Source organism: Phycomyces blakesleeanus (genome assembly GCF_001638985.1).
Source record: "Phycomyces blakesleeanus NRRL 1555(-) unplaced genomic scaffold PHYBLscaffold_7, whole genome shotgun sequence".
NCBI lineage: Eukaryota > Fungi > Mucoromycota > Mucoromycetes > Mucorales > Phycomycetaceae > Phycomyces > Phycomyces blakesleeanus.
Window position 1 is genome coordinate 919,351 of NW_017265140.1, and position 24,666 is coordinate 944,016.

At 33.4% G+C, this 24,666-nt stretch overlaps 10 protein-coding genes across 10 annotated transcripts; 6 read left to right on the plus strand and 4 right to left on the minus strand.

The window, feature by feature from the left end:
- Nucleotides 1-135: 135 nt before the first annotated feature.
- PHYBLDRAFT_132680 (hypothetical protein) lies at nucleotides 136-2,590 on the minus strand. The gene is made up of 9 exons (XM_018429513.1): nucleotides 2,370-2,590; nucleotides 2,272-2,296; nucleotides 2,120-2,178; nucleotides 1,774-1,834; nucleotides 1,682-1,709; nucleotides 1,220-1,408; nucleotides 966-1,059; nucleotides 680-793; nucleotides 136-547 (listed from the first exon to the last, which is right to left on the minus strand). The coding sequence occupies exons 1-9, from the start codon at nucleotides 2,440-2,442 to the stop codon at nucleotides 543-545; spliced, it is 648 nt and encodes a 215-aa protein (XP_018293499.1). The 5' UTR covers nucleotides 2,443-2,590; the 3' UTR covers nucleotides 136-542.
- A 341-nt stretch (nucleotides 2,591-2,931) lies between these two features.
- Nucleotides 2,932-5,410, minus strand: PHYBLDRAFT_177313 (hypothetical protein; the record flags this gene model as incomplete). The annotated part of the gene is made up of 7 exons (XM_018437873.1): nucleotides 5,096-5,410; nucleotides 4,906-4,962; nucleotides 4,283-4,810; nucleotides 4,190-4,221; nucleotides 3,796-4,102; nucleotides 3,497-3,727; nucleotides 2,932-2,967 (listed from the first exon to the last, which is right to left on the minus strand). The coding sequence occupies exons 3-7, from the start codon at nucleotides 4,301-4,303 to the stop codon at nucleotides 2,932-2,934; spliced, it is 627 nt and encodes a 208-aa protein (XP_018293500.1). The 5' UTR covers nucleotides 4,304-4,810; nucleotides 4,906-4,962; nucleotides 5,096-5,410.
- Nucleotides 5,411-5,837: 427 nt separating this feature from the next.
- On the plus strand, nucleotides 5,838-7,604 carry PHYBLDRAFT_155066 (hypothetical protein; the record flags this gene model as incomplete). The annotated part of the gene is made up of 4 exons (XM_018433379.1): nucleotides 5,838-6,099; nucleotides 6,254-6,678; nucleotides 6,849-6,979; nucleotides 7,166-7,604. 4 exons carry the CDS (start codon nucleotides 5,838-5,840, stop codon nucleotides 7,602-7,604), a joined length of 1,257 nt encoding a protein of 418 aa, XP_018293501.1.
- Nucleotides 7,605-7,888: 284 nt separating this feature from the next.
- PHYBLDRAFT_143703 (hypothetical protein) lies at nucleotides 7,889-10,412 on the minus strand (the record flags this gene model as incomplete). Its single annotated transcript, XM_018431045.1, has 11 exons — nucleotides 7,889-8,055; nucleotides 8,146-8,239; nucleotides 8,335-8,517; nucleotides 8,606-8,723; nucleotides 8,852-8,980; nucleotides 9,095-9,177; nucleotides 9,283-9,356; nucleotides 9,451-9,540; nucleotides 9,633-9,658; nucleotides 9,756-9,818; nucleotides 9,976-10,412. 11 exons carry the CDS (start codon nucleotides 10,410-10,412, stop codon nucleotides 7,889-7,891), a joined length of 1,464 nt encoding a protein of 487 aa, XP_018293502.1.
- Nucleotides 10,413-11,861: 1,449 nt separating this feature from the next.
- Nucleotides 11,862-12,617, plus strand: PHYBLDRAFT_166700 (hypothetical protein; the record flags this gene model as incomplete). The annotated part of the gene is made up of 1 exon (XM_018435463.1): nucleotides 11,862-12,617. The coding sequence occupies one exon, from the start codon at nucleotides 11,862-11,864 to the stop codon at nucleotides 12,615-12,617; it is 756 nt and encodes a 251-aa protein (XP_018293503.1).
- Nucleotides 12,618-13,051: 434 nt separating this feature from the next.
- On the minus strand, nucleotides 13,052-14,663 carry PHYBLDRAFT_64378 (hypothetical protein; the record flags this gene model as incomplete). Its single annotated transcript, XM_018441287.1, has 6 exons — nucleotides 13,052-13,327; nucleotides 13,459-13,764; nucleotides 13,869-14,000; nucleotides 14,145-14,231; nucleotides 14,420-14,492; nucleotides 14,590-14,663. The coding sequence occupies 6 exons, from the start codon at nucleotides 14,661-14,663 to the stop codon at nucleotides 13,052-13,054; spliced, it is 948 nt and encodes a 315-aa protein (XP_018293504.1).
- A 1,198-nt stretch (nucleotides 14,664-15,861) lies between these two features.
- PHYBLDRAFT_143706 (hypothetical protein) lies at nucleotides 15,862-16,659 on the plus strand (the record flags this gene model as incomplete). Its single annotated transcript, XM_018431046.1, has 2 exons — nucleotides 15,862-15,963; nucleotides 16,528-16,659. 2 exons carry the CDS (start codon nucleotides 15,862-15,864, stop codon nucleotides 16,657-16,659), a joined length of 234 nt encoding a protein of 77 aa, XP_018293505.1.
- Nucleotides 16,660-18,500: 1,841 nt separating this feature from the next.
- On the plus strand, nucleotides 18,501-20,774 carry PHYBLDRAFT_143707 (hypothetical protein; the record flags this gene model as incomplete). The annotated part of the gene is made up of 8 exons (XM_018431047.1): nucleotides 18,501-18,682; nucleotides 18,779-18,829; nucleotides 18,910-19,052; nucleotides 19,186-19,432; nucleotides 19,515-19,567; nucleotides 19,659-19,687; nucleotides 19,773-20,520; nucleotides 20,605-20,774. 8 exons carry the CDS (start codon nucleotides 18,501-18,503, stop codon nucleotides 20,772-20,774), a joined length of 1,623 nt encoding a protein of 540 aa, XP_018293506.1.
- An 885-nt stretch (nucleotides 20,775-21,659) lies between these two features.
- On the plus strand, nucleotides 21,660-22,440 carry PHYBLDRAFT_143708 (hypothetical protein; the record flags this gene model as incomplete). The annotated part of the gene is made up of 2 exons (XM_018431048.1): nucleotides 21,660-21,741; nucleotides 21,947-22,440. 2 exons carry the CDS (start codon nucleotides 21,660-21,662, stop codon nucleotides 22,438-22,440), a joined length of 576 nt encoding a protein of 191 aa, XP_018293507.1.
- A 103-nt stretch (nucleotides 22,441-22,543) lies between these two features.
- Nucleotides 22,544-23,668, plus strand: PHYBLDRAFT_143709 (hypothetical protein; the record flags this gene model as incomplete). The annotated part of the gene is made up of 3 exons (XM_018431049.1): nucleotides 22,544-22,633; nucleotides 22,685-23,483; nucleotides 23,547-23,668. The coding sequence occupies 3 exons, from the start codon at nucleotides 22,544-22,546 to the stop codon at nucleotides 23,666-23,668; spliced, it is 1,011 nt and encodes a 336-aa protein (XP_018293508.1).
- Between the last annotated feature and the right edge of the window lie 998 nt (nucleotides 23,669-24,666).

The following is a 24,666-nucleotide window of genomic DNA, read 5'->3' on the forward strand; positions in this document are numbered from 1 at the left end:
TAAACCAAAAATTCAAACTATAATATAGTTAAAAAAAAGAAATTGCATATCGAAATGAAACCAAACCAAAAGAAGCATTTCATAAACACATAAAATAGTAACAGCAGCAAGAACAACAAAAAAAGGAATAGAAATGGGGGGGTAATTCTTTTTTTTTTAGTATATAAAAAAATTGATAACTTTAGTTGGAGGAAAGTACAGTTTTTTTTTGTGAGTGTGAAATAAAGATTGAACTGGCAGGGTGATAACAAAGAATAAAATAAAAATAAACTATAAGAAGGGAGATCATTGTTTAGGAAGAAGAAGAAGAAAAGGGGGGGAAGCTAGGGTGAGATAAGGCTAGAGGGAGCGAAAATAAAATGATGACTTCTGAAGAGAGACAAAGAGGGGGATAGGGAAGATAAGATGAGGAGGAGGTAGAGGAGGAGGGGTTGTTGTATATGTCGCTGTTTTACGTTCGTTGGTTGGCTTGTCTGGGTTGGTTGAATAACAATACATGTATGCATAATTCAGAATATATATATAAAAAAATATATGCTTATTTAACCTAAAGATGTATGCAATTAATATAATTAATATCCAAAAACAAAAATATAAATAAAATAAAAATGTATTCCTTTTTTTGCACACACTATAATGCACACAATTCAAATAGAGTAAATCAAAGAATATGACTTACAGGCACAGCCGTTGGCATTTGCTTGGTGATCCAAATCCACACCTCCGCGCACATTCAATCCTTTATTTCTACCACGCGAACTATCTGCCAACTGGTCACGGGGCATCAGTTTAGCTAAAGTAAGTTTTTTTTTAGTAACCATGACAAAAAAAAAATACATGTATATATATATAACAAATTTCACCATGACAACAACAATCACCATCATCACTACAGCTACCACTACCATTACCACTGCCATCAAGAATCTTATATATATATGTACACATAAAAGTAAAATATTTACCTATTTCATCAAATAATTTGGTGACGTTGGTATCTGTCTTGGCAGATGTCTCAAAGAACAACAGTCCACTTTCCTCGGCATACTCTTTAGCAGTCTAATAAAACAACAAGATTAGATTTACGTATCCACAAAAACTTGTAATATCTTTCTTGTTTTCTCGCTCGCTCGCTTGGTTTATATATATAGCTATCTATATATTTAAACAAAGTATACAGTACAATATAATATAATAAAATAAATGGAGGATGACTTACTTGTGTGGGGACGGCTCGTCGTGCCTCGAGATCAGATTTGTTACCTGCCAATGCAATCACGATATTGGGGTCAGCTTGTCTCTGAAGTTCGTTTACCCAAGCTTTGGCTTTCTCAAGAGAAGATGGTTGTGTAATATCGTAGACGACGACGGCGCAGTTTGCATTACGATAATACATTGGAGCCAAACTCTAATTTATATATAAAAAGAAATTGTAAAATGTAAATATACATATATATAATTTGAATTTTAAATTTAAAAAAATTATAATAATTGAATTTGAATTTAAATTTAAATTTGAATTTAAATGTAAATTTGTATATGCTTGTATGTTTGTATGTTTGTATGTTTGTATGTATATATTAAATAATGTATGCCTATATTCTTTGATTCTTTTTCTTTGTATGTGTATGTGTATATTTATGTATGATTGTGTACTATGTGTGTATTTGTGTGTATTTACCTTGTATCTCTCCTGACCAGCTGTATCCCTTTAAATAAGAACCAATTGATGTTAACAACCTTGCTGGACATTCTAATTCTCTTCTACCTTACCAAATCTCAAACTTCACCGTCACATCATCTTCCAGCTGGACAGATCTTGCAAGGAATGCAGCTTATAATAGTAATAGGAAGTAAAGTACAAAGTACAAAGTACAAGATCCCAAAATACAAAGTACAAAAAGTACAAAGTACAAAAATTGGAGTACAAAGGTAGGAAAATATATAAAGAAGACAAAGATAAAGAAAATTAAGTAAGGTAGAATGGGATAAAATATGGTTAATTGCTTTTGTTGACTTTCATTGTTATAAGCTAGACGGATATAAACTATATTCTAATCTTATAATGTCTTTAAAGAGAAAGAGATTCTACAAGGGAGATTGTATGTGCTTATATTACCTCCAATGGTACTCTCTCTGTATTCATCAAAATGGTCCTTTACAAAGCGCATGACCAAACTGTGTGGTTGATTGTGAGTTTCTTTTTTGGTTTTTTTTTTGGGGAAATGATCTCAATGGTCGATTGCTCTATGCAAAAGAATCTTGGCTTACCTAGATTTTCCAACGGCCGACTCGCCTGCGGATTATAAGATGATGTTGAGTAACTTTTATTTGGTTGTGTTTTGAGTAGGATTGGTAATGGAGCTTACCTAATAAGACAAGCTTGAATTGATAAACTTTTCCTTGTGCTTGGTTTTGCTGCTGAGGTTGTCTGGAAGCCATTATTGTTATTCTTGCTGATGTTGGTGTTGTTGCTTTTTTATGGTTATAAAAGAGTTTGAGATTTTATAAGTGGAAATAAAGATTTTGGAGTTTTTTTTTTTTAGAATATATATATAAATATATATAAAAGAAAAGAAAAGAAGGAAGGAAGTAAGTAAGTGAAAGATTAGAAGTCGAGAACTAAGTGAAAAGAGAAAGGGAGAAAGGGAGAAAGGGAGAAAGAGAGACCAGTGATTGTGAAGCGGGATAGAAAAATGACCAAATGTGAATGAAGCGAGTTCGTCTAATCGACGTCATCAAGTGATAATTAATATATATATATATATTATTGTAAAGAAGGTGAGAATGTGTATAGAATAATAGTTTAAGAGACAATTAATTTCAATTAAAGAACAAGAGTCTAAATATTAAGCAGTCAAAGAAATTACATTAGTATTTTCTTTTATAGAGAAGGCAATGTCTTTTATTGTACGATTTGCTTTATTAACACTATTGATTTTCATATTCAAAAGTGCTTGAAAGCATCTACGCACATATATCATATATAAATATATAAATATATTTGACTTGGCAGAACTGAGATCCAAATGATCGGTCCTTATTTTGACGCACGTGCATGGACACTGTAGTTCGTTTCCTTCACTCTTATTTGTGGTATAGATATATCGACACTTAATTATTAGTTTTTTTTTGTACAAATAGTCAATGGTAATAAAACCAGATCTGATTAGAAGGTTTTTTTTTGATTACATCACAAAGTAAAATAAAATGAAAATGAAAAATTGATATCCTCCATATATTCTTCTGTATAAAGTTCTTCTTCTTTTTTTTTATCTGCTTTACTTTTACTTTGGTTTGCTTTCCATTGGCTCAACTTGTAAATCCTTCTTCTGACCAATTCAAGTCTCTCTTTAGTTTGCCATTTTTGGTCATTGTCATTTACGCTGACTTTTCAATCTATTTTTAATAAAAAAAAACAAAAGTCAATCTCCAAAATAGAGCCAACAACAATAGCAAAAAAAAAGGGCCAAAATGCCTTTTTTGTTTTCCTTACTGGTAAGAATAACTTGAATTCTGCTGGAAGCTTCTCTTCACCATAGAGACGATCGGTGAAATAGATCCTTCGTATCCGGCAATTAGCATGTACAGTCACTCGTGCAGTTTCGACATAGTGAGTACCATAAGCACGTCGAACATAATCTGCCAAATCAAATACGATTTGGTTCCACCCCGGGTCAAGCCGCATCGGCATTGTTGTAATAAATGGTTTTACACGTGTAGTGGTCTATGCTGAGTACAATTAGTCAAAAATTTCTTTTTCTTTATATATACATAATAGCAGTAATATCTTACTTGATAATTAGAAGCACGGAATCTTCGTTTTTCTCCCTTGTCATCAACAACTTCCACTTCAAATGAAAAATATTTATTCATGTTCTTGACAAGCAATACTATCAATGGCAACTTGATTCCAAGTGTACGGTTTAGGTGAGAAGGACAGGTGATATATGTGTCGGATAGATTGGGAGACAACAGCTCAATAACAGACGAGCTAATCATGTCATCCGTAACATGCACAATATGAGATGGCTTTGTGTCTTCATTATCATTCGAGTCATTTGTAGGTAGGTGTGTAGCCCATAATTGAAGAGGTTCACTCCTATAAGATAAAATTATATTATATTATATTATTTATTTATTGGTTCATTCTGTTTTTATTATTATTGTTGGGAGTTTATGTACTTACCCCAAGCTATACAAAATAGACAGGAATCCTGACTATATTTTTGATAATGTAAGTGAGATGTCTCATTCTACAGTGATTGTAAATTGTGAGTACCTGAAATGTGTTTTTGAACATAAAGCTCAAGTCAGAGCAAATAAACAAACAAGAGAAAGAAAGAGTGTGTGTATATGAAAGAGAATGTAGGATTCTGCACTTCACTAATGCTTGTCTTTTTTTTTTAATTTTTCAACCAAAAAAAAAAAGCCACAGTGAATACATATATGTGTGTGTCTGTGTGTGCATTTCTACTCTATAATTTATGCAACAAAAATTCCAATAGAATCATAATCCATTCACTTTATTCATAAATATATATATATACTTGGATCGATCTGATAAGCTTAATTTCTTTGCCTTTATTTTTCTTTGGTATTGTGATTCTGTTTTTTAAGTGTTTTTTATTTATATTCATATTTATATTTATATTTATTATCGAAAGAATGAATAGTAAAATACAATGACCACCAGTACAATAAATAGGATCAGATAACATGTAGTTACCCCAGATTCCTTGGCTGCCATCTTCTTGAACCCACTCATAGTTTTACCCAGATACGATCCAGTATTGGAAAATTGATCATTCTATACAAAACCAATAGAAGAAATAAAAAGATTAAATTTACTTTGTACCTTGTTTGTCCAAAAAGTATCATTTTATTGTTCTTTTTTATTTTTACCATGGTATCTAAGAGTGTATTTCCAGACCGAATTTCATCGCCAATCTTTCCAGTTATCTATATATCGTTGACATAATTTCATAAGTATAGATTCTCAAATACACAAAATACTATGTGCATCGTTTTCTTCTTCTTCTTCTTCTTCTATATCAATCTCTTCACTCTATCAATAGTAGTAATAATCATTTACATTTTTCAACATCTGAACTTTAGCCGAGAGACCGGTTATTCGATCATCATTCTGACTTTCCATAAACTCTAGATCCCCATCATCAATCTTAATCTTTGTCGATCGTCCAATGTTACTACTACTCTCTCCATTCGACTCGTTTTGTTGGTTGTAGTATGACGGACTTCTAGAGCCGCCATCTCCTAAAAGCGCATTTCGATTGTGTAGATTCTGATAGGATCTGCCAAAAACCTTTTTTTCATCAGAAGCTAAAATACCATAAGAAATAAAAGCACAAAGAAGCAAAAAAAAAAAAGGAAGAGGAATAGGAATAGGAATAGGAATATTTTTTTATTTTTTTTTTAATTTAATTTAAAAATCATCACCTCACACTTCCTGACCCAAATTGCCTTGACATTTTTATAATTTTATATATAAAGATAGAGTGATAGTGAGTGAGGGGTAGGATGGAGAGAGGAAGAGAAAAAGAGAGGGGCGGAAAGAAAAGAATGGCAAAGAAGTACAATGAGCCAATCAAATGCCTTAAATAAACTTGGACGTCACAAAATAGATGCTTTGACCGGGCTTTTAATATGTTTTTAAGAAATAAAAAACTATTCGAGTTACACCAAAAGCCTGATTCAGTTTTTGCTATAATCTTGTTTTATTTTTTTTAAAGTATTAAAATTATTATTATTATTATTATTTATACTTCCCTCTCTCTCTCTCTTTCTTACTCATTCTTAACAAAACCTAACTTCTCATGCGTAATCTCGTTGTTTTTGCAGGCTCTTCTCATCCAGCCCTTGGAGAGGAGATATGTAGACGCTTAGGAATCGAACCTGGAAAGTCTTCTCTTGAAAAATTTAGTAACAATGAAACCAAAGTGGAGCTTTATGAGTCTGTAAGAGAACAGGACGTCTATATTGTGCAGTCTGGATGTGGCCACGTCAACGATAATTTTATGGAATTGATGATTATGCTTCAAGCATGCAAAACTGCTTCTGCCAAAAAGGTTACTGCTGGTAAAAGAAAAGAAAAGCAATATATAAAAATATATATAAAAAAAGAGAGATAGATAGACAGATAAAAAAAAAAGATATTACAAAGCAAACTTAACAAATCATAAAACAAGTCAAAAAGAAAACCTTACTGAGATATATTTTATATATTGAATAGTCATTCCTTTCTTTCCTTACTCAAGACAACCTGATGTTCCTTACAAGAGATCCGGTGCACCATTGACTCGCGCACCTCCCTTGACCGTACCATCAAGCCCTCGAACAATTCCGTCTAGTCCAAGCACGATCCCTACTACACCTCTGACCGAAGTGGATGAAAATCCTTTCAATGCCGTTGCACTCTCAAGACTTTCTAACGAAATGGAACGCATCGCAGTTGGACAACAGATCAACCGTCTCAGGGGACCTCCTCTCCCCCTCCCTCCTGCTCCTCCGTTTCAACAAGCCAGTCATGGTTTAGCAGGTCCAGGATATCAAGCTGGGTATCGTCAATGGGTTGCTAGATCAGGTACTCTTGTAGCCGAACTTTTAGAATGTGCTGGAGCAGATCATGTCATTACAATGGATTTACATGACCCACAGGTAAACAAATATAACAATTAGATTATTTTATTTTATTTTTTATTTTGGATAGTATCAGGCTGTTGTAATATAATTTATTCAAGTGTGATCGACAAGGTCCAATTAGATGTATTTTATTTCAAATGAATAAATGAATAATAACAGTATTGCTATTGCTATTGCTATTGTAGTTTCAAGGATTCTTTGATTGTCCTGTAGATAATCTATCATCATTGCCTATGATGATGCGCCACATAGAACAAAAGATTCCAAATTTCCAGGACGCAGTTATTGTCTCGCCTGACGCAGGTGGTGCAAAGAGGTATAAAAAAAACCCAAGATAAGCTTTTTTTTGTCTATATGTATATATTAAATATATATATATATAATTTTCATTATCTATATAATTATTTATATTATTATCTATATTTCACAAAATTGTCTTATATATATATATGTGTGTGTACGTATATTTATTTACTAATTTATTTGCTTTAAAAATATGTAGAGCTACTTCGATTGCAGAAAAGATGCGTATGGACTTTGCCCTGATTCACAAGGAACGAAGATCTCCAGACAAGCCTCTCAAACCTGACCTGATGTTGGTCGGCGATGTGAAGAACAAGGTGTGCATTCTGATCGATGATATTGCCGATACTTCATTTACTATCACCAAGGCAGCCAAGTTGCTGCACGAAAAGGGTGCCACCAAGATCTATGCCCTTATCACTCATGCCATTCTAAGCGGCGACGCAGTGGAGCGGATTCAGAAAAGCTATCTTGATGCTGTGATTGTGAGCAATTCGGTGCCCCAGGCTGAACACACCAAGAAATGTAGCAAGATTCAAACATTTAGTGTAGCTGCCATTTTTGCAGAAGCAGTCCGTCGTACACACAATGGTGAAAGTGTTAGCATGCTGTTTGACTCTAATTATGACTTTGTTTAAAAAGAAAGAAAAAAAAGATAAAGAAAAGAAACCAAAAAGAAAAAGAAATTACATATACATATACACACACAAATACACAAGTACCCAAGTACGCAAATAAATACATACATACATACACGCACGCATTAACTCACGCACTCACGCAAACGCAAACTTAAACGCACACACGCACACACACGTACACGCATACTACGCACACTACGTATACAAAGACGATACATATAGAATGAGCAAAGATAAAGAAGAAGAAGAAATAGAGAATATTCTTATTTTTATTGTTATTTTTAAACAGTTGGGTGCCATTCATATTGACCATGAGTTTTCCAGATTTTTATAGAATTATCAATAGTCAAATCTTGGTCTTCATCAGATCCCACAGTGAATTTTCTTTGACCTGAAGTAGTAGCTATGACAGGATAGACAGGGTTAAAGGAAGCTGATGTGGTGATATCTATAAAAAAAATATTAAAATGAACAATGAAAAATGAAAAATAAAAATTGGCATTTAGTATTTAGCATTTCGTTTGTGGACTTTATTTACCATCGTGAGCATGCATTGATCTCTGCAGACGCTGTTTGGAATCCTCGTCCCGTTCTTCTCCAGTCAAACAATCATAGAACAAAGCATTTCCATTCTATTCATAAGAAAATACATAAATCATAATTATTTGCTGTTGTTCATAAAATTATATATATATGTATGTATAGTGTGCTTAGCTGTTTATTTTACCTTGTCTCCAGTAATCAACACTTTGCCCGTAGAGTTGATATCAAACGAGATCCTTTGGTTGGTTTTTCCAGGTCGATTGAGCTCATACAATACGTTGGTTGTGTTGCGGATATCCCAACACATTATAGAATCTGCTTGACGAGAAGCAGTAAAGAGTACATTTCCGTTTGGAGAAAACTTGACCTATTTTATCATAAGCCCACCGTACACAGTTTTATTAAAGAATATATTATATATTATTGTCAAACAAAAGGATCATTGAGAATCTTACCTGAGTCACTCCTCCCTCAATTCCAGATAGCTTCAGGCACATTTCATTGTTTGTCTCATCATAAATTCCCACTGTTTTACTATACGAACCAGCCGCATAGAGACCCGCATAGTCAGGACTAAAATCCAAGCATGAAATGATACCTACAAGTAAACATAAAATTAAATAAGTAGAAAATAAAAATGATATTAGCATTATTATTACTCTTAAAGATATGAAAGTTTGGTAGATCTGAATTTGATTTACACATCGTAAACTGCACCTTTTTGTCCTTTTTTGCTTCTTCGTTTAGGTGTGGTTGGAATCTTTTGAGACTCTTGACCGGGTCGTTGGACATCAAAAACTTCGATCATATTTTCATATCCGCAGTATATCCTATTTTTTATTTTTTTTTTTATTTTTTAATAAAACAAAATTAAAATAAGTAATCATTATAAAGTTTAGACTTGAATATTAGTATTATTATTTATTTCTCGAATTATGATTTACTTTGAACCTTCAAGGTTAAATCTGACTACATTTGGACCTATGAATCTTTCTCGGTGATCAATTACACAATAAGATGCGCGTACCTAAGAGAAACAAATAAGATGGATTTACAGGTATTAGAATAAAGCTAATACATATATGTATATATATATATATATATATATATATATGTATATATCTTTTCTTACGGTTTTTGTTGTAACATCCCACAGTCTAACAGGGTGGTCCCGTACAGATGTCAAGAAGCAAAATGTGGCAGGATCTAAATAAATATAAACCCCAAATTATTGGCTGTTAGTGTTGCAAATAATAAAGAAATAATCTATATTATAGGTTCTTCTTTTAATAGAGCTTACCTTGAGAACTCATTGTAGGGAACCATGCAAAATCGTAGATTGTTTCTCCTTCTCTTACACCCAGGACAGGTTCTAGATCAATTGGAGATTCTTTGTACAACAGAATTTTATACATTAGAGTTGTGTATATACAGGTTTGAGTTACAAACTAATTATATTAATTATTATTAATATTCTCTTACCTGTTTCTTCATATACATTCTGAGGCCTTGATTATTATTATTATTAATATTTTTAAGTAAGTAAGGTTTTTGCAAGTATCACAAAAAAGAGACAGGCTTTTGTTTTGGATTAAATTGGCTTACAGATTAAACAATCTGATAATATCATCTTCAGAGTTTGATAATAAACAGGTTCCATCTGGAGACCTACAGGTTATAGTTTACAGATTACAAATTACAAATTACATATAAAGATGCAAATGTATGTATGTATATATTAAATAGAAATGATAATAAGGTAAACAAGTAAGTAATTAGATTATTCATTATGTCAACAATAGTAATAAATAAATAAAAGGGTTACCATTTTGCATTGCGAAAGAAATTATTCACACCAGGCATATTTTGTTTTTCGATGTCCTGTTGGACAAGATAGCTCTCTGCCTCCAATGTCTGTTTGACACTTGTATTATATCTGTCAAACGTGCTTGACAACAAAGTACACGGAACACTTGGGTCATGTTCAAACACACTGTACCCAGTATATTCCTGTGTTTCTTGGGTTTCTTGGGTTTCCAGAATCTCTGTTATCTCTCCTGATGTCTGTGTGGTATTTATTTCAGTCATGAGGGTGTCTGTAGTGATCTCAAGTGTCATGAGACTAGATGAATCACTTGTTGCTGTTGTTTGTGCTACTGGTAGATCGGCCATTGTCACAGTGTCGATTATTAGAGTAGGATCAAGAGGCTGTAGGTCATTTGTGATCTGTGCGATTGTAGATTGTTGGTCGTCTATATTCATTGATCTAGATTCGATGTTCAAGTATATACACACACATAAATCTATATCTATATATAAAAATAAAATAATTATTATTATAATAAATAAAAATTAGTTTTATATATATATATAATTAATTAATTAATTAATTGATCAAAATTGATCAAAATTAATTTAAAATCATATAAAATATATGTATTTTGATAGATATATAGATATATTTTGATATCAAATGTACTATGTGTTCTTTATGTAAATTCAACTTCTTTATCATAATTATTGATAAAATATAGATGGAATTGCCAGTACTGAGTTTTTTTTTTATATAAATTACCTTTGTGCTTCTGTTATGTGGCTGACCTTGTGTCTTTAAAATATATTTATTTATTTATTATTTTGTTCTCCTTTCCTACTCTGTTTCATTATGTGTGGCATATGTATATATGTATTTTAACTATAATTGTTGTGTAGTACCTTTGTTTTATGTATGTATACATTCATTAACATCTCACTCACTCATATGTACATACTTATGTACATTACTACAGAGTTATATTCATTTAGTATTTGCTCGTGGAGTCTTGCTAAAACAAAATCATAAAATCCTTTTGTCCAGACATGGACTCCTTTTAGTCTTAAAAGTACCTTATTAATGGTCTTGTTTAATTTATTATTATTACTATTATCATTTCAAAAGCTGGATATTAACACTACTTCTAATACCAGCAGTATTGTAATCATTATATTATATATACATATACATACATATACATATGCAACTAAAGAAACACAAAAACTATCGGATCTCTATAGCTCCCTTTCTATCATACCAAGACTTTTTTTTTGTCATGCGACATGGCTGTGGAGAATTGTACACCCATTTAATGTCTTGTGTTTCAAAATAAAATAAAATATAACTGTGACTCCAAGTATTGAGCACCTATTAAACTATGTTTCACCAATATTTTTAAATAATATAATATAATATAATATCAAGCCAGATCAGATCAGATCAGATCAAGACAAAAAATAGTAGTATTAATAGTAGAACTGCCTTTGCTTAAAGTAAAGAAGAAAGGCCAAATACAAACAAGCTTATAGAAAATTTCTTAAGCAAAGGTCTAATAAAGTAAGTAGAGAAAGATAAATTTACAAAAAAGAGTAATGAATTACGCGTGACGTAAATCAGGTTCTTCATGCTCTATCTTTTTTTTTGCATGTGGTGCCGCGTGCTTCCTATTCCCTCCCTTTTCGAGATCATGCCGGCACCTTGCAATGTTTCTCTCTCTCTCTCTCTCTTTTTTTCTCTGTCTTTCACTTTTCCCTTATTTCCTGTCTGACTTTTAAAATCAGTTAACCTTGTTCTTCTTACTCCAAACTTTTTTTTCTTCAAATTATTTCTTTCTCTCTTTTTCTCTCTCTCTCCATTTCTTTCTTTTCTTTTCTTTTCTTTACAATCTCTACATCATCATGCTGACTGCTCGGTGGGAACCTACCGTTTTCTTCTCCAGAGAGCGTTCTCCATCTCCACTCAGATTCCGTCGCGCACGAAAGATCAATCGCATCAAGCAAAGCAACAACAACAACAACAACATTAATAATAATAATAATAATAACGATGACTACTGCTCAGACATGATGATGATGAATCATGACATTGCACGCTCTTACCGGCCATCATCCGATCGTTCAGTAGATCAAGAAAGTAGCGATGAATTTGGACGAGTGGATAATATCAGTAACAGCTATAACAGTAGTGGTGGTAATGAAATTCATCCCAGAGACAGGTTTATTGACCTGGCCCAGGCTGCACTTGAAGAGGCGATTTTGGAAGAAGATCAAAAAGGAGGAGTTTTACGAGAAGTGATCGAAGCCTTGATTGCCAAAACAGGTGCGCCTCTTATGGTCAAGGTGCTTTCGGAGCAATTACGGAGTCAGGAAGTCATCGAACGACTGGCCGAGAGTCATGCAGAACAACAACGACGCATGAGTGAATCTACTACCCCTGGTGTAAAGGGCGACATCACAACAACAACTCTCAAGGAACCGCATCAGAAAGATGATGTGATTGTCCCACTGCCGAGATACGCACACAGTGACTCTACTCTGCTGCTTGTATCTGAATATATGTGGAGGCTATTCCGCCTTCTCTTGCTGGCAAGTCTGGTTGGTTTGGTCTGTCATTTGATGAGTGCAAAACCCTATCGAGATCTCATCGTACTTTAAAAAAGAAGAAGAATATATAATATATATATAAAAAAGAAAAGAAAAGAAAAGAAGAAGAAGAAGAAGAAAGCACTTTCATTTGTACGCATATTTGCCCTTCATTTTGTACATAGCCTATATATCTCTTATATCAATCAAATCATCTTTCAAATGATCAAGACAATTTCCCTCTACCTATCTCTATATCTGTTTCTTTATCTTAAACGTTCACATTTACTTACTTAATCCCACTCCCATATTCATTCATTCATTCATTCATTTACTTGCAAGACAATAGCAACAGCAAGATCCACAAGAGATATTAATATTCTTCTTTCTTTTTTCTTTCATATATATATATATATATATATATATATATATATTCTTTTTTATTATTATCATACATACACACCTACATATCCATACACAATCATGTATAACCACATAAATTACTTTTAAATGTCTAGAATATCAAGTTCTTGTAATAATATGTCTAGCAATTGATGATCTCCATAAAATATTGCCTTTACAGTCTCAAGATTCTCACTGGATTCCACAACCTTACACATAACCTCTTTTTGTTTGGCCTTGAGTCTAATCTCCATGCCTGGTCGTATCCCAACCACGGGGCGAAGTCCCATAATCTCTCTAAAGAACACGGTCGAATACTCTTTCTCAGAACCTTTTGTTTCTTCACTTGATGATCCTGACTCGTGAACAGTCTTAATTAACTACATATATATATATATATATATATATCATTGATTAGTCCACACACAAGCAAATAAGAAAGAAAAAAAGGAGTGTAGTCTAAGAAGAAGCATCTTAATCAAGTAGTTGATTGAATAACCAATTCACTTACTTGATCTATGAGATATAATCCAAACTTGTGTTCCTTTTCGATTGGCTTTCCTGTACCAGGACTAGACACCGACACTGACAATTTGCTATTATATTGGCAAGGTTCTGATGGTTGGATTTGTAAGATCTCGGTGTAGATCGTTGTAGAAGGTATGCTGTTTTGATTTTGATTCTGGTCTTGATTCTGGTCTTTATCTTGGCCTTGGTTTGAGCCCAGTATTCTCTCTACATCTTTTTTATTTCGAGATCCCACTGTTGTTTCTGAAGCTGATTCTGAAGTCCAAGCAACTGTAGCCGCCGTGTCTGCCTAAAAAAAAAACAGAAAATATACTCCCACAAATAAGCATATGATTTTTTTGACCTTTATTTTCTTTATGTGTGTGTTTGTATTGCACAAAAATAAAATCTTACTTTATGAAAAGGTTCAAAGGTCAAGTGTGCAGATAATCCCGAGATTGGATATCGGTTGTAGTTGGTGATTGTAATGGTCAGTTGGATTCCTGACCCATTCTTATCTTCAAATGGTTTCAATTTACTGCCTTTTTAGATACACATATACATGATGATTATAAAGATCAATTTGTACAAAACAAGATAAGAAAGCAGAAGAGGAAGAGGAAGAGGAAGAAATCCATAAGAACAAATAAACAATAATAGCAATTACTTTTATATATTATTCTGACCTATTTTGATATTTGACATGAACATTTGTTCATACATCTCATTCATAGCCTGGTTGATCGCCAAGGTGTTGCTGATACTGTTAGTAAATAACTATAGGATATTATCATTAATGATGTTATTGTTCTAGTTGTTGTTGTTTTTTTGTCGTTGCTGTTGATGTTGCTGTGGTTATCATTTTTATCTATTTTCTCCATTTTTTTTCTTGATTTCTTGGTTCCTTTTAAAGGTCAAGACAAGATATATATAAAAGAATAGTAATAATAAAATTACATGCTTACAGATGTAATCGAACTAAAGGATGATTGCATGCCCTGGATACTCGATCCAAGAGTATCAAATACATCAGTTGTTCTTTTATTTATTTGTTTATTTATTTGATTGCAATCAGTTCATCAATAATTCTTTATATATAATATTCATTTTTGCTTGACTCTCTTTCTCTCACTACCTGCGACGTTTTGCATTTGACTCATCATTTGGCTCATCATTATTTTCTTGATTGTCGATTGGTTGGTCTGTCATGGTACCGGTTATGTTTAACTTATTTTATCTTTTTGTGTACACCAAACAACTATTATTCAAGTATAGTATGTATATATACAAGTATGCACATACACACATTTATTGCAAGAGACTTGTAATCTTAACGAACTTGTGACTCGATAAATTTAGCTTTTTACTCCTCTTCCTTCTTTTCCCTCCTACCGTTTTGGTTTTTGACATGACGTTTACGGAGTTTAAAAGTCTAAGAAAAAGAAGAAAAAAAAGGCAAGAAATCTGTAGTAATCTTAAGCTGTGAAAATCAGTAACAATTTTTGGCAGTTGACAGCTTTTTAGCAATTCTTTTTTTTAACTAATGAAAAGGAGTATTTGCCATCTATCAATTGACTCACTTTTAATTTATTCTTCATCTTATACTAATTATATATATATATTAATTCTTCTCCATGACAATAAGACCAAGAATAAATAGATAAATATTCATAAACACATAAAAAACAACAACAGCAACAACAAAGGCAACCAACTATTGTTGGATATATAGTGCCTTTCTTTATATATTCATTTTGCGTATATCAAAAATGGTTTATTTTACTTTGTTTTATTGGTTTAGTTCAAGTCAAATCCATATTTTTCTCTTATAGAAAATGAAAATAGATAAATAACTTGGTATGGACTCGTTTAGTCCACATATAAACATGTATTAAATAAGAATAAGGAATGAATAGATGAATAAGTGATAATAATAATAATAATAATAATAATAATAATATGTAGAGTAAAGGAAAGATCATATATAAAAGAATGAGAAAAATACAAAAAAGTATATTGACAGAAAAGCATATATAATAGTGATAATAATAATATAAATAAAAACTGGGAGAAGAGCGCCAGGTCTATGGGGAGATGGGAAGCTTTTTTAAAGAAAATAAAATAAGTAAATAAATAAATACGTAGTAATGCAAAATGAAAATAAAAGTACATATTGTCACACACACACACACACATGTATATGCACATATGTATATGTATAAATCCAGTAATTCTTCCAAATTATGTGGGGAACACCACGCCCGTCTAAAACATCATATGAGTCGATGCCCGGGGTCGAGAATAGAAGACAGGTTCGCTGTACCAAATCTCAGACTCGCGAGACGGTGCGATAGTCTGAGAAGAAGTATTCGATGTTTTGATTTGAATGACTACATATGTGATAATCATGACACCCGACAAGATGAGAGCTAATGGCATTATGGTCAGAAGTGGCAGTAGAAGCGGAAGTGGAAGTGGTGGTGGTGGTAGTAGAGCAAGGTCAAGAGAAGTAAGCGAAAGAGATTGGAATCTTTGTTTGGTTTCCACAATTTTCTGCTAGGAAAAGCTTTCTTTTTGTAGGCAAAATCATTCCAGAGTCGTACATTGTTATTTTATACCCAAGGCGATCTTAACCAAGTACCCTGTCTGGGTACTATATAGAACATCTGTTAAGAATTGATGTTCTTCAACCGTAACTTTTGTTTAATAATAATAATAATAAAACACATCATTCATTAATGATTAAGAATGAATTAAGTAAGCAATTTTACACTAAAATTTCTTGTCCAAAATAAAATAAAATACGGGCTATAACTTAAGAGCCAAGAAATTGTTCTATGCAGCGGGAGCTAATAAAGTAAAATAAATTTATTTAGACGCTGTTTGGATTTGCTGAATAATCCAAACCGTATTTCTATTTTATTTTATATTGGGTTTTCTCTGTTTTATTCTAATTTGTATATTTTCTTGCCAAGATGCCACTCTGAATGCCAACTATCTTGGCTAAGGTAAAACAAAGAGAGAGAGAGAAAAAAACATACGGCGCCCAAGACATTTGTAAATGAAATGATAGATCGCTCACAAGGCTATCAAGGCCAACACAGCCAATACAGCCAATACAGCCAATACAGCCAACAACGTCATAATTGAATATACATATACCTTGTCTTCATTCAAGAAGTCCGATTTTTTCTTTGGTTTCTAAATAAACCAAAATCAAAAAGCATTATAATATATACATAATTTTGAAATTAATATCATTAAAGAGACAAGAGGCTATTTTATTTTTATTTTCATTTTGATTACTTTTTGGCTACCACCGCCTATCATTATTTTTCATTTCATTTCATTTTATATTATATTATATTGCTTTTAATAATAATGAAAAGGAAGAGAAGTCTTCGTGTGCTTTTTTAGGTAACACTCGTAAATGGCTATATATGGATAAACGTCCTAATGATTAGGGTTTCTTTCTGAATCTGGACTTTTACTACTTCAATAGGAAGGAGTATTTGGTCAGCGAGTAGCAATTACAAAGATGGTATTTGGTGAGACTTGTGCTGTTAATTACTTGTGACAATATATATCTCGTTAGTTTCTATTGTCTACCAAAACCCATGATCAAGGAAATGTATTGATAAAGAACAAGAACAAGAGAAAGAAAGAGAAATTGTATAGATAGATAGGTAGATAGGCAGATAGGCAGATAGACTAATAAGAGGGTCCACAACTTCAAGGCATGACCTTCATAACTCCCTTTGTTAAACATTAAAACAGTATGATAGACTTCATCTGTAATTCTGACAAAAATACAAGAATCTTAATAATCAAATAGATTTCTGTGGCTGTATTTTTCTTTTAAAAAAACAAGTGCTTTATTAGAATATGTTGATCTACTGTATTGTTTTCAATAGATGGCTATCTTACCAATGACCAGATTTTCTCTCTATCTCTTTCTCTTGCTATGTAGAGTAGATCCAGGAAACACAAGTACTACAGATTTCTGTTTATTCTCAGGCGCATAAGAATGTCTTGTTCCAACCAAGATATATATGTATATATTTTTATTCTTTTTTATTCTTACTTTCTGAATGCTTTTGTGTAACCCTTTTGAGATAAGGTAGACCAATTTTTAAAGACCAAAGCAAAACTACGACAATACAATACATTGATTCATTCTTTACCTTACTCTTCTTAGTAAGAAGGTTGCAAATCTCAAGGTCACAAATTACAATTAATGGAGAAGAAGAGGACTGCAAAGAAACGACGGAAATATTGGCTTCCAATGTACGATAAACAACAAGTTATAGTTTCTCAAGGGGAATAGTGCAAGAGAAGTGGACACAGAGATCATTGTATTGCAGAGGCGTAAAAACAAAAACGTACTAATTAAAGCACACAAAGAAGCGTAAGACAGTAAAGTAAAAATAAATAAATAAATTGACATTGATATATTCAAGTTGGGCTTATCCAAAAAGATATGTCTTTACGGCACATCCGCCGTGTATTTTTTTTTCTTCCTTTGCCTGTTCTCTAAAAGAAGAAGAAAAAACAGCGGTGTAATACATATGCAACACAAACTTACAATTCATCAATGAGACGACTTCATAATGGTTTCTTTCTTCTTTTTATTGTATGTGCGTACCACTTACCATGCTGAGATTAGTGAGATGGTCTTTGAAACAAGCAATAGGTCTCTCATGCTCGCCGTGCACAAATCCCACAACAGGGTAAAGAAAAGAAAAAAGATACAGAAGAATTGCTGGGCCTACGTTGAATAACATAATAAGCGCCTCCTCAAATTACTGTACAAAAGTACATTACATTTGTGTACGATGTCAAATACATTCAGCTTATATTTTTGGTATTTTGTATTCCACAATCTCGATCAGTAATTTTTTATTTTTATTTTATTTTGGAGACTATATAAACCCACCCTCCTGCCGTTGCTTCTCTTTTGTTTTCTGCTCTATCCAAGAGAAAAAGGAAATCAAATCAAATCAAATCAAATCAAAATACATACGCACATACAAACATCCAATTAATATGACATTTGATCGACAAGACAACCCTGGCAGTAATGCTTCAATTCATTCCACATTATCTGACTCAGAAGTTATTGAAACTACTCCTCTCCTTGGATCAGCAGAATTACCCAAGCCAAATGCTTCCAAACCATCTCCATGGTATATCATTATTCCCGTATTTCTCTGGGCCATTGCTACAAGGTAATTATAGATATATTAGTAATATATATATTTTTTACTAATAACATCACATCACATTATTGGTTTCTTTTCTATATGTGTATTGTGTCGATCCAGTTCTTCTCTGGCTGCTCAACTCGAATTCGCTACTAAAATCTTTTGCAACAGGTAAAATATTATTAGAAATTTATACCAAAATCGTATTTAATTGAGTACTTATTGTCTTTCTTTTTTTAATTTTTTTTTAGATATTACCAATCCAACAGTGGTGGTATGGGAGGAAGTCTAAATGACGATGGTACAATCCCAATTGTGGATTGCGCTGTCCCTGAAGTCCAGAGCGCTGTGTCACAAGCACTTGCCGTCATTTCTTTCCTGGTTTTTGGTTGCGGTAATATACAAATATACAGTTCATTCACTTTCAATTGAGTTACCTACTTACTTATTTACTTCTTGATACATTCAATATCATCTCATCTCATCTTGTCTTGTCTGGACTTGTCTGGACTTGTTTCGATAATAAGCCCTCGTTGTGTCTGGATACTACGGAAGATTGTCTGACCGAAAAGGACGCACGGTTATTGTGAGAGTCTCTATGCTTGGAAGTATTCTTGGTTTAATCTGCCTTATCCTCACCGGAAAATACCAGTCAGTATTTGGTATCTCTCTGTTGTACATCAGCCCTTTCTTCCGAGGTTTCCTGGCCGGAGAAACTATATTAATGGCATCCATTCAAGCCTACATTACAGATACTACCGATGCTTCGGTCAGGTAAATATATATATATATATATATATTATGAAAAAGAATTGTATGTATCTAATTAAATATCTCTTTTTTTTGTGTTTAAAAGAACGCTTATGTTTGGTCGCATGATGGCATCTGTATATTTTGGATTTACTATTGGTATGTGAGACAATTTCTCGTGTCTACTTCTTTTACTTCCACAATACACAAAATCTAATTAAATACTCTCTCGGTTAATTATCAAATCTAGGTCCTAGTCTGGGTAGTTTTATCATTAAGGTGAGCAGAAAAGAAAGAAATAATATGAAGTTTGGTAGTTTACAGCACTAGGTTTACTAATACGTTTGTTACAATTTGAATTTAGACAACCGGCAGTATCTATGCAGTTCTGTACTTTGTAATGGGAGTATACGCTTTCATTGGTTTTTACGCTTGCATTATGCCCGAGTCAAATGTATTTATTACCGAGAATGAGGACAACAATGAAAGCAACACAGCCTGCGACGGAAGCGGAAAGAAAAAATACGTGTCTTTCCTAGAGCAGATCAATGTCTTTGCTGCCCTCACAATCCTCAGTCGCACGCACAGCCAGCACATCAGCCGACATGCGCTTCCTATCCTTACTGCCATCAACACAATCCTCACCGTGATCCTGACCCCACCAGTCTTACTCTATGCCATGCTCCAGTTTGGCTGGGGTGCCTATGAGGGTGGTCTGTTCATCAGTCTGTCGTCGTTTGTCCGTCTAATCATCCTGATCTGTTTACTGCCAGTCCTCAACACGTTGTTCAAGAAGTGGTGCGAGAGGAAACTTTCGGATGATACTCATGTAGCTAATTGCTCTTCGACGTCTGCCGAAATTGAAGAAAAGAGAATCTACCGTGCAGCCATGTTCGATATCTGGATGGTGCGCTCAGGAACCATGATTGAGGTCACTGGACTGATTCTGATGGGACTTTCATTCAACGCTTTCGAATTCACTTCATCGGCAATTATCCATGGCTTTGGGTTGATTACACAGCCTTCCCTTCGATCGCTCCTCATTTCATCCGTCAATCCTACTGAAGTAGGAGAGCTGCTGGGTGCCATTTCAGCTGTAGAAGCCTTTGCAAGTAAGTTACATATCTTTTATTTTCTTTTGTTTTGTTTTGTTTACTAATGAATAACTGCTGTTTCTTGTTTTTCTTGTTATTTAGTGATGTTTTCTCAACTTAGTATCAATGCAATTTACAGTGCTTCGGTAAGCACAATGCCCACCCTCGTTTTCTTTGCCTGCGCAGGTTTCGCAGGGTTGGCCTCTCTTATGGCATTCCTCATCCACCCAACTAAGGAAGAAGTTGATGTCGAGACTTCTTCCAAGAAATAACGGTCTGATTCTGTCTATATCTATCTTTAAGACCCGTTATTGCTTTTATCCCCTTATTTTCTTAAGGAAGTAGAAGAAGAAGAAGATTGTTATACCCTTTATTTTTTTTTTTAAAAAAAAAAGCAACCCCCTTTGTCTATTTCATATTTCTATTCCTTTTTTTTTAATATTTTAATATCTTTGCTTTTTTTTTTCTTAATCTACATATATATATATTTGAAAAATCCTGTATATTTTACATAGTCATATTCAATTACTTCTTATTTTCTTTATTAAAAAAAAACCCCAAATAAATAAATCACTTAATATATAATATACACCACGGTTTATAAGGGGAAAGAGAGTGACGTGTATATGAGAGAATTTGGATAGATAAATTTTCAAAGTTCTATTGTTTTATATGGCATTATCATCATTGTAATAGTAATAGTAATAATTGTCAACTGATCTGCGTCAGAAAGTACAAAATCAAATTTTTTGTTCCAGCAAAGTTCCATAAAGATATCTTTTTATATATATAGCTTTGTGTACATATTGTACACAGCGTGCATGAAAGTAAGGGTGAAAATTAAAACCTATCTTTCTTTTCTTTTTTGAGTAATAATGATTATTCGGCGGCTTATTGTAAAAGAATCCATATATAAATAAATTAATAAACAAAATTTGGTGACATTTACGGCGGTCGTGCGTGTGTACAAAAGAAAGAATTATAAAAGCCGATTGATTGAATAAAAGAAAACAAAGGTAGGAGATTCCAAAAAGGTATCTTTTTCTTCATTTGTCTTGTACCAAAAAAAAAAATACAAAACCTTATATTTTCTATTGTCTTTTAGTATTATTTTTATTCTTGTGCAAGGTGAACAGAATAAATATTAATACAATAATATGCCAAACCGGGTATTTGGTGTAAATTCTTGGCGCCAAGACGCCATGAATCTGGCAACTACGCTTGACAATCTTGACAACGGTAGAAAACTCAAGAATTTTATTTCATTCATACTGCTACCACCATCAGTATTAGTAGTAATAGTAGTAATAGCTCTAGTATCAGTGTTAGTATCATAACCAGATACAATGTCGTTTTGTATTCATAAACATATGCACACGATTGTTGTTGTTTATCCTATGAAAAGAATCTTACACACAGCTAGTACATCTTGTTACATATATAGAGCATTTTCACAAGCTACTTCAAGAGGCTGTTTTTCACGCTAGATCTGATAATCCATTCCACGACCGTAACACCAACGAATTATCCCTAATCCAACAGGATGGATTACTTGGTTTAAACCGGGGTTCCGGTCTGAGCTCCCTGAAGAATAGGTTCATGAAGATGAAATGGAAAATGACAATACCCACATTGAAGAATATGGAGAAATTTGAAAATAGCCTCAAAGTCTGCTCTGAAGCCAAAGTAAAAAGTCGTCAGCAGCAAGAACAGCAGGAGCACCAAAAATCAGGTTCAAATTTACAGAAAAATCGTTTGGATCGGCTTGATGCTGGCCTTCGATTAGAACCCATTCTTTCACTTGAAGCTGATCAGCTGGCTGCATCTATTGAGTCACCCTGGACTATCCGCAGTAGAGCAAAGATGTTTCCGATGATGAATGTTCCTTCAACAGCTAATATTGATGAATGTATTTCGAGCCTTGGGAGCATTGGGTAAAAAAAACAAACAATATACATAACATGAAATACATAGGTGAGTATTACTAATCAAACTCAAGCCATACATTTATTTTAGTATTTCAAAAAATCAAAAAATAAAAATGTCTGGCGAATTGTCCAAAAAATTGATTGCCCTCGATGATTGGGACAAGGAGCCTTGTCTAGAAAGAGATGATGGCAAGTCAACAAAGGTATTTTTTTTCTGGCTCTACCTTTACATTCTTCTTCTAATAGCCATATAGACTTTACAGAGATGGGATCAACCAGAACTGTCGTTAAAATGTGTCTTCTCAAAAGAAAAAGAGTTGCTTGACTCTAATATAATCCCTCTCGAAAATATGCACATTCAAAACACACAATCCACACAATCCACATCTCACTTACGAGAGGCGGAAGAATCCGAAAAGGCAACATTAGAGACCACTAGTCCAGACTCAAGCAAGGCAGCCACACCATCTCAAAGTATAGCTGGCTCTCAACAAAGTTCCCGAGAATTGGACCTCTTGCCAAAAAAAACTTCTCTGAGAGAGGAAAAGAAGAAGGATATACCCTCTTCTTCTTCTATATCTTATTCTTCACTTTTTTCTAGCGTACGTCTAGACAATACTTACAGACCAAGTCAGAGCACAAAACCAAGACCAAAAACAAAATCAGCAATAACAGCCGATATATTCGGAAGCGACAGTGAAGACGAGAGCCCAACCAGTATATTCCACTACTCGTTTTCTACAACTAATAGTGACGCGTCTTCTGAAAACTCTGAGCCCAACATCAACGGTCAAGCCACACCTTATTCGACTATTCCGATAAAGCGCAAAGGAAAAGAAAGAGATGACGGGCAGGGCAGTGTTCGCAAGTACCTAGCACATGAGCACAAATATCGACATCAGAACCAGCATGATATTGGCATTGGAATTGGTCAGGTAGCATCCATCGACATTACGTCTTGTTTTGAACCTCAAAAGCCAGATTGGTCAATTGCCCAGAATTCTTCTGGGAGTATACCATTATTGTCACCTATCTCAAGTTCACACTCTATCCGTATGGCTTTCTTTCTTTTTTTCTTTGCTTTCTTTCTTTTATATTAATATTAACTGCTGTAAGGAACACTGATACCCGTAGAATTAGAAACCAAGCCTACGACGGGCTTTTCGGCTGGGAGAAACATCGATGAATTCCTCTTTGCTAGAGGAAACCCTCCCAAAAAGATAGGAAAACGCACTTAAGTCAAGTAAAGAAAAAGAAAGAAAATTCAAGAGTTTGATTTCTTTTTGCTATCTTCTCTAACTACGTATCTAATCTTCGCATGCGCTGGCATAAAAACAAACACCCATATTCATATATTATATGCTACTATCGCTACAGTGCTTATCTTTGAGCAAATATACTCTTATAAAGAAAGAAATATATGATACAGCTGCCAACGGGTATACTACAAGAATGAGACAAGTTTCTTAAAAAAAAACTTGCGAATTCTCTGAAAATGATTTTATTACAAGATATTACAAGATATTATTAAGTAGATTATTTATTTCTACCAATATACTTTTATACTAGGTAGACTGTTGTCCCTGGTAAAACTCCATAAAATATAAATAATTATACTATCATTATATCAAACATTCTTTTGTAGAATCTATCGCTGAAATGAAGAGCTGTTTACTAGAAAAAATTATTTTTGATCAAAAATTGCTAATTAAATACAAAGCATTAGCTATAAATCTTAATTGATCAAACAAGCAGCTTTTATACTTATAAGTAACATGATGAGGCGCATATAGATCCACCATCCAAATGTTGTTCGCCAGTAATTGCTCAAATATTGATCAAATTATCCCATTTTTTCATTCTAAAAAACCATTTACTAATGAAAAAATAGATATTTACACCACAAAAAAGTTGAGAGTTTTCGTTTTGCATCATTAAGTAAAGTAATTAATCAAAGCATACCATGATGCTCAGTGCTTTTTTGACAGACAACAGGCCAATATTCATGGAGATATCAACATATGTAAAAATACCAATATCGATATTTACACCATTAAACGATGTTATTTAAAGATCCGACAATTAAAGCGTGTGTTCCAAATTAATCTCACTGTGCCATGGCCTAGGTTCTGTAATACTGGGCAATATAGTTTTGGCCAGTACGAACATTGATGCCCATTTTTTCAGCAACCATCTTAGCGGTCTATTCTTTTGAAAGCAAGAATAAATACTAATG